General features: G+C 36.2%; 1 protein-coding gene across 1 annotated transcript; it reads left to right on the forward strand.

Moving 5' to 3' along the window:
• Positions 1 to 508: 508 nt before the first annotated feature.
• LOC145664994 (uncharacterized) lies at positions 509 to 4,478 on the forward strand. The gene has a single exon (XM_081732175.1). It carries the CDS (start codon positions 533 to 535, stop codon positions 2,384 to 2,386), a length of 1,854 nt encoding a protein of 617 aa, XP_081588301.1. The 5' UTR covers positions 509 to 532; the 3' UTR covers positions 2,387 to 4,478.
• The last annotated feature ends 4,823 nt before the right edge of the window (positions 4,479 to 9,301 follow it).

The following is a 9,301-nucleotide window of genomic DNA, read 5'->3' on the forward strand; positions in this document are numbered from 1 at the left end:
ATTAGAAATTTGAAAGGTGAAATACATTGTTTCTTGTTTCCTCTAAGGTCCATCCAGCAAAGTAGATTCATATTTTGTTTCTTCTTCGTAACTCAAGTCGTTTCCGAGATATGGACATTTCTTTTTTTTTTTTTTTTTTTCGACTTCTCAACAAGAACTTCGAAATTCGAAGGAATTTGAAGTTGATTTTCTGGCCAAAATTATCCCTGAATATGAGGTAACTTTGGTATAATTATCACAGCAATCCGTTTTCCCTCGCTTATCCGACTATACTCTGTAAGAGGAATTCGGATTTTGCCCTTGATTGGTTATGTTAAAATTAGTTAAATCCTTTTTGAAAACATTTTCGGCTGAGATTCTTCCCATATGCTGGTGCTGTTAACCTCTGTTTCCACATGTCTTTATGGAATTGTGGTTTCGTTTATTTAGAATACTCTGCTTTACTATTTATGAAAATGTGTGTTTTGTGTGCTAATCTCTTATATATTCTTATTATTTTTACAGGTAGTTGTAATATCCTCCATATTAAGCTATGAACTTCTCCCCATTTGGGGGTCACTTCGCTGGCTCGATACCTGCTGTTCATCAATTTACAGCCAAATTTACTCACAATGCACCTGCAGGACTTCCTCCACAAGCTGTGACTACTGGCGCCGTAGTGGTAACGGGTGGAGATGGCATCCAGTACATTCGCACGGACCACGCAACTCCCCCGGCGCACTTCACCAACCAATCCATTATAGGCATGCCACTGAATATGGGGAAGTATCGTCCACCAGACAGCTCTCAACAAGCCAACTCCCAGCCTATGGCCGTGATGAATCCGAATACGAAATATCACGTGACTTCTGTACCTATTCATCATTTCCATCAAGGGACGGCGGCCGCGGTACCTACTGCCGCTAGTATTGTCGCTGTTCCATATAGTCAGGCTGCAGCTATTCAACAACAACAGCAGACGCCAACGTCTGGAGCGGGACCAGGTCATTCAACGACCAATCAACCAGCAAGCTCTCCTCAGCGAGTGACATTAGCCACTGTACAGCAACACACGACAGCAGCGGCCCTGCAGCAGCATACGTCTGTACCCACTTCACAGCCATCAGTAGCAATCACGCAAGCGGCTTCAGTTCCAAATACGCAGCCATCTGTGACAAATGCACAGCAGCAACCTGTTTCGAACCCACAAACTTCTGTTCCTAATCGACAAACAACGACTATGCCTCATCCTCAGACCAGTACTATTCCTACCCCTCCGACTTCAATGGCAAATCCTCAGACCCCGGTTCCGAATTCCCAGTCATCCGGAGGAGTTGCAGATTCTCAGCAAGCTGTTCAAACCGCGCAGGGAGCAGCAGCTGTTGCAAATCCTCAGCAATCACCAGCGCTGAATGTTCCAACGGCAGCTTCAACGCCAACTGGCAACTCGCAAGTCTCGGCAGCCAGTGCTTTGCAGCAACCTCAGGCAACACCAACTACACAAAACGCTGCGACAAATACGCAGCTAACGGAAAAACAGTATGTCGCAGCTCAGATTCAAGCACAGAATATGTGTGCAATCATGATCAGAGGAAATGGAGTAATGGAAGCCGAGAAAGCGACACAAACCCCACGAGATGGGATCAAATTGGAAGATGAAAAATCGGAAGACCGTGATACTCCAGGGATATCTGATTTCACTGGGACAGTTATGCACGCTACAGCGATGCCAGCGACATGGCAAAGTCTCGCAGCTCCTGGATCAACAGTGGCTGACTACTTGTCCCGGCTTCCTGCATCTACTTTACCTCTCAGTTTACACCACTTCTTGAAGTATTCGGCAGAAAATATCAAGAAGGAACAGCCGGAAACTACGTCATCCACCTCGACGACAAATCCGCCGACAAAGAAAAAGTCGAAAAAGAAGAAGAAGCCGCCTAAACCTCGAATGCGACCGGGTCAGGTCCACTTGACAACTGCTCTGGATGGAACTACGTTGTTCTGTTGCCCTGAGTGCCACATGGCCTACCCTGAAAAGGAACTGTTGGAGCAGCATCTTGTTGGACACAAGATCGAGCGTCGCTTCATCTGTGACATATGTGGTGCAGGACTTAAGCGTAAGGAACACTTAGATCGACATAAACAAGGGCATAATCCGGAACGCCCTTACGTGTGTACCGTTTGTCTCAAAGGTTTCAAACGGAAAGAACATTTAAATTTGCATTTTATAATTCATTCAGGCGAGAAAAATCATGTCTGCACGGAGTGTGGGAAGAGGTTCTACCGTAAAGATCATTTGCGCAAGCACACCCGCAGCCATTTAGCCAAACGCATCAAAGCAGAGTTGAGCCAGGCTGCGCAGGTGCCAACTGTCACGGAATCTCCGGCGGTCCCGTTACTTCATTGAGAACAGCTCCTCTTTTCGATTAAATTGCTGGCATGAGAACAGAAGTAGTTTCTCAGCTTTGTGACCGACAGACGAAGACTGTTTTACAATTCGTTTTTCTCTCGGCAGGCATTGCTTTCTCAGAGACAAGGCCATGAGTTTTATTTTATGAGTGCAAACTTGGTAGATGCATTTGTTTCTTTAATTGAGTGAATGGGTAAAAGCATCTGTAAATGTTGACAAACATATTGCAGAAGAATCATTTTGATGTTATAAATAGAATATGAGAACGCGTTAAGAGAAAATTTGGTATTCTTGAATTTAGGGAATGATTTTTTTCATGTAAAGTAAATAGCTTTACGGATAACAGATAATATAAAATGTAATCTTTTACGGATTGTAACTCTCGTCTTTTTTTAACAATCCACGCCACAGTAGTTAAGCTTTATGGTACAGTACAATGTAATACAAGGATTACACTAATTATTCTCGGCAAGGTTTGAGGAGCAAGTAACAGAAGCATAAATGATATGTGATGTACCAGTAAGAAACGAGTATTAACAGGAACAAAAACAACAGGTTTGCGTGACGTGAACAAACCATACATTCACATCATATTTTGGGTAGTAGCAATAATCACATATAGAAATTCCAGATACAATAGCGTAGCATAAGAAGATTCATCTACAGTGCAGAGGTCGCAGGTTCGATTCTAGGCCGAATGAATTTCATGGAGGACAATCGTGTCTCGTGTTTTATTTTAAATTATCTGGTTCCGTCGTATTTGTTATTACATTAGCTTCAATCCACTTTTATTTGTTGAAGTTCACTTTAGCCGAGAGGGGGCGTTAATCTAAAGAATTTAAATATTATGTAGAGTTATAGTGTCATTTAAAAAAAGTGAAAAGGCTTTCCTCGAGGAAATCTAAGTAAATTATAGCAAATAGTCTTTTACGCAATTTTTGTCACAAGTAGCAGGTGCCTGTTCGTGACGGCTCACCATAATCAAGCCTTGCTTTGCAACCAAATGTTAAATCCATCACACGCGATTTAACTTCTCAGTACCATAATCTTCGAAGAGACAGGTGACGTACCTTTACACTTCTGCTTCAAACACAAGTATTTCTAGCTTTTGAGAGAACTATCCCAGTATGACCATAGTTGATTCTTTGGTTTGTATTTACGCCCTTTCTCAGCGTCGAAGCTGTATAGGACGAGATCTACAGTTTACAATGGGATCTGAACCCTTGTAGTATGTTCGTGTCTCTTCCACCGGGAATCGAACCCGTAGCCGCTTCGTGCACCAAAGGCACGTGCTAACCATAGACCAGGGACCATAAGAATATTTAAAACGATAAATCATTTTATATGTATATAATGGTTATCGTCTTATATTTTATTATATATGCACATTATACTGTAGTTTTCAGTATGTGCGTTTATAAGAGTACTGGACTTTCAGGTTGGGTCGAGGTCGCAACAGACAGTTACATCAATTTTCCATCTGCTCGCTAGGGTTTCAGTAACAAATTTGCACTGATTTACTTTGAGAAAGCATTAGAAGTCTCATACATTTGGTAACAGTCATCCGAAGTAACCTGCGCACAATTTTACGTTTTTGAAAATAAGAAGTCAGTATTAAGATTTGAAGAGCATTGTGAGCTAGATCATAGGTAATCCAGCGTAAAATTAAGAAATAATGGATCAACTTTGCACATCCACCACAAAGAAGTGTTAATTTTAGAAAAAATGTGCGGCACAAGATAGATAGCAAAAATAGCAAAAGTGTATGTATACTATATGAAATCACAGACGTTCAATGTCGGAGGCGATATATGCCCCAACGATACCCATACGCTTCCTGTATACGTACTTCCATGTCAGCATCTGTGGTAGTAAGTATACAACAATGTAATTAGCATATTTTGAGGCATCTGTGTCACGAATTCAATATTTTTCACACTTTCCCCATAAGAAAAAAATAGTCGGAGGTAAGTTCGAGTGACCTAGATGGCCATTTACAATATGTTTCACCATTGTTTGTAGCTAATGTGATAAAACTTTTTTTTTCTGTGAAGTTTACATTCGATAAAACAAAAAACACGGTATTTTTTCACTTTTTTAAGTTTTTTTTTTTTTTTTTTTTTTTTTTTTTTTTTTTTTTTTTTTTTTTTAAAGTAAAAGTATACAGTCTCCTGACTATCATTTACAGTATTTTAAATCAAATGCTGTGAGAGCAGCAAGGTTTGAATCAACGGGGAATGAAGATGAATTCGACATCTCTTTAAGTAGTTTCCACTGTTCCTCAAAGAAGAATTGCATTTCTTCCTTGCAATGGAAATATTTCCTCCATTTCATACATACAGGTGTCTCAAAAGTCCCCTGACATACGATGACTCTGTTATCATCAGAGTTACAAGAAAATGGAAAGTCGTCTCCAAATATGACGTTTTCAATCTAAAGTGAAGGAATTTTTTAAATCGGACAAGCCGTTTGGGCTGTACACTCTATATGCGCCCAATGTTAAATGGAAATGAAACGTTGTCATGTACCTGGATTCACAACATAAGTGAATGAAGTTACTACTTCTGTTATGCTAACGTGTCGATAGCCAGTCGTCATTTCAAATATGCCCCCATTCACCATACTCTTACAAGATTTGCCCATTTCCTGTCCCGTCCTTCCCAGCCCCAGGTAAATGGCAAGGTTTCATTTTCATTTAACATTGGGCGCATAAAGAGTATAGCCCAAACGACTCGTCCGGTTTAAACAATTCCTTCACTTTAGATTGAAAACATTGTGTTTAGAGACGGTTTCCCCTCTTACATTTTATTGTAACTCTGATAACAGAGTTACCCTATGTCAAGGGAATTTTGAGACACCCTGTATATTTATGTATATCTTACATTACTGATCTAAAAAGTCCACTTTCCCACCTTAGTTAAAAAAAAAAGTTTGATTCGAACTCTGTATGAGAGTCAACAGTCGAATGGTGCTTTGAAGTTTCGTGGCCAATTCTCCAACAGTGTGATGTGGATTTGCTGCAACAACTGTTTCGGGGCATTATCCTGTTGCAGTCTCCGTCCGTCCGGGAGGAAAAAGATCTCAAGAAAAGTTACTAGTCGAGGTAGTTGTTGGAGGTAATATTCAAATCAAAAATGTTAGAGTATCGTGTTTTTGTATTGATCGCTATAAAGCAGAAACGGTAATTGAAAGCGAAAAGCGGTTTTGTGCAGTCGATTAAGCGTCTTAAAAATACATTTAATTCCCATCCTTAACTCTTTATACTAAAACTGGAAGTGATGCATCATATTAACCTATAACTTCCATTATTCTGTGTGTCCGTTCGTCCAGGTGACAAAGAAATCCATATTTCCTCGTGGTGAATGAACAAAGTTGTTCCCTGTATATGAAACAGAATGGTAGGGTAATGGTTATGTTATTTGCAGATGAGCTATCCGACCTATCAAGTCGTTACATGATTAGGACATATTTCTCAGCTTAAAAAACAAAGCTGTTTCTAATCTGTTGTACAGTACACTAGGAAGTTTTCTTCCTAGGAATCTTCTAGAAAATTTTGTTCTCCAAATATTAAGATTGCCTTTTAGTCTTTTTTTTTTTTTTTTTTAAAGAATTTTACTTGTGGCATATTTTTTATTATCCACAATACAGATATTGTTGTAACAAGGTATTTATCAACATTTACTTTTTATCTGTAGAAAACTGATTGTATCAGTTATTGATAATACTGTGGTGTTAATTAGTACCAAACAATAATTGATATTTTACAGCTAAGAGTGGCCTGTCTGTGCTTAAAATTTTAAGATTTTATCTTGAAGTGAAAAAGCTGTATTAACAAAGCTTTTTAAGTACTTAATCTGTAGTCAGGTTGTTGTCATTTTCTTCTATCTTTTTTATTATTTCAGGATTTGAAAGTTTAAACATTCTTTTTTTGTTTTTTTTTTTTTTTTCATGTGTACTCTGGAAAATCGTGAATTTTGTATTAAAATACGAAAAATATTAGTTACGAAAATAATATGTCTTTTTTTAAATTTATTTATTGATTATGACTTTAGCGTGCTATTTTTGACACACAAAGCTTTAATTATGTCCGTTTTACAACATTGTAGTCAAGAAACTTGTGGGCCTATGTTTATATTTTGTATTTTTATGGATGTAGTTTTAAAAAAATACCGTGCAAGAAATTAGTGTTACTTGTAGAGGTAGGGTGCAGTTGACATATACTAATAAACGGGCAATATTGTAAGAAAGCTCAGGTTATATTTAGGTTTTGTTCTTCAATATTCCAGGTGCCATTATCTGGTGTTATAATATAAAGGTATCTGTGAGAAGGATATCATGAGGGGGAAAAATGTAAAGGAACAAAGATTTGATTTTTTAAAAACGGATATTTGTTTCTTATTTAATAAATATAGTGTGTACAAAAAATAGAATTGTAGATAGTTTAACCTAACATTTTCGAAACAATCCCTTATACAGGGATCCACTGAGTCCTAAAAGCATTGTAATAACAAGCTTGCTTCATTCTGACAATACGGTTATTCTCGCTTTACTGTTTCCAAATTTTCGGGACACTGTTTTAAGATCAGGTTATTATTGAAGATAAAAATGACCAGCCGTCTGCATTAATTAATACAGTGGAACCTCAACTTTACGAGTAATTTAAATTACAAGTGAAATGTGTTCAAATAAAGAAAAAGGTTCGAACTTTAGAACAAATATTTGACTAACTAGTACAGAAGTTATGACGAAAGTGTGTAAAAATTTATTCAGTATTTGTTTTTCTCCGTCTCTCCTTATACCTCAGTTGTTACATTCTGTCCTTTGCATAGGTTATATTATTCATCGCTCGTTGTAGTTTATTCCTGATAACTTCAAAATCTGAAACGATTTGTTCCATTTTTACATTATTATATGCTTTGTCGAAGTCCATAAATGGTACGCAAGTTGCCTTTTGCACTCTAATATTTCTTCTGTCTATCTTTTTAACCTTTTTAACACGAAGTTTTTAAAGGAAATTGTAGATTTTACTACTGTATTTTTGATATTGCCATTATCTTACTCTTCTGGAAATCTGGAGTCTCGAAAGTTGAGGTGTCACTGTATATGCATCGTCTCTTTAGTAGAAAAACTATTATTATTAACTATATCTCTCTTTTTATTTCGTCACAAGGAGATAATTGTATGAATTTTAACGTTCTAATGAAGTTCATTATTCTTAAATATGTTAATATCTTCTGCAAAATGTTTGTTTACCATTTGCTTGTTTTTGAAATAAGTGATTCGCCATTCTGTGTGTGTGTTTGTTGTGTGTGTATAAATTCAGATATAAATACTGTAAAAGAATGTGTCATATCTTTGTGTGTGTGACAAATTAATTTTTTTTTTTTTTTAAAGTAATGTACAAAGTAAATATATAATAGAAAAGAGAGAACTTTCGAGCGTGATGTATAGGGAAAAACAAATATAAAAGAAAATAATGACAACTAATTTGTGTCTTAGCAGAGTTGGCAATATTTGATTGAAATCGGTTTTATTCGTTGGAGTGAGACAAGGAGCGACTGTGCGTGTTTGTGTCGTGTGTGTGATGGGTGAGTGCATCTGTAGCGATGTAAAATATATATATAAATAGCCTATAAATAATTATTAAAAGCACAAATTGAGCCAGCTAAGTAAAGAAAAAATATATATACATAATAAGATATATTATATATATATAAAATAAGAAAATGTTGCTTATTTCTCATCACCATTTGCTACCATCAAATCTTTGTATTAAGTACAAAACTTAGATTACATTAATTAATTAATTAATTTCTTTTGCAAGTTTATTCTTGCTCCTGCATGTGTATCTTACCATATCTATCTATCTATATCTTTAAATATGAATATATATATATATAAATATATACATTGAAAGTTTTATGTATTGGTTATAACCCAGTGGAAGTTGACAGTGTAAGAAAAAACAGAAAATTTATTTTTTTTTCGAGTGAAAGAAAACAAAACAAAAAATAAAATACTTGGTTGTGACAATGACTGCTATTATAGTTAAATAAATAAATGTTTTTCATAACAGCTATTAGTTTAAAATAATAAAAAAAAAGTACTTTTGTGTGTACTTGAATATGCTTTAATCTTTCAACGTCTTATTTTTACTTTTTTTTCTTTTAAAAAACTAGGATGAAGCACGTACATGATAATATTTCAATAATAACTCTTTGTGCGAGTTGTGATAAGCTTTTATGTAATGACACTGGTAACTTTAAACAGATACAAAGAAAGTTTTTACATTTTTGTTTTTTTAGTGCAGAATTATGATGACATTAAAAGAATATATTTTTAAGTTATTAGTGTTCCCATGTTGGGAAATAAATAGCTATTCTGATTGAAAGTGTTTGTGTTTCTTTTTGTAAAGAATATATGTTTCTTTCTGTGTGATTTTGTAACCGCTTTCCGGATCTGCCCCCTGTTGTCCCACCAAGTACTTTCAGTAGATCTGAACTTACCTGGTTAAGACATTAACCCCTTCAGTGTGGGTGGCGAGTTAACTCGTATCTTCAAAACGCACCTGCTGTGCGGATGGCGTATATATACGCTTTCATTTTGCTTTGGCTATTTTGTATTGCGTATGGCGAATATACTTGCCCATAGTATGAGTAATGTTATCCCGACAATATTTAGCGAGTTTGCACTCAGCTGGTTTCAATTGTTGCTTAATTAAAAGAAGAAGAGGAAAAAGAAAGAAATTAAAATAGAGTTCGGGCTTTGTCAAATACAGTTTTCATTCTTTGTTTTGTTTGAGAGCAGACAGCACAGTAATGGGTTCAAAACGATATTTCAACGATGCTGACATCGAGGAAGAGTTATTAATTAGTGATTCTGATGTAAGTGATTTTGAAACAGATTTAGAAT

The sequence above is a fragment of the Thermobia domestica genome, chromosome 11, assembly GCF_964235325.1.
Source record: "Thermobia domestica chromosome 11, izTheDome1.hap1.1, whole genome shotgun sequence".
NCBI lineage: Eukaryota > Metazoa > Arthropoda > Insecta > Zygentoma > Lepismatidae > Thermobia > Thermobia domestica.

Coding starts and splice junctions, on each gene's coding strand:
- LOC145664994 (XM_081732175.1), top strand. CDS start 533: ATGAACTTCTCCCCATTTGGGGGTCACTTCGCTGGCTCGATACCTGCT.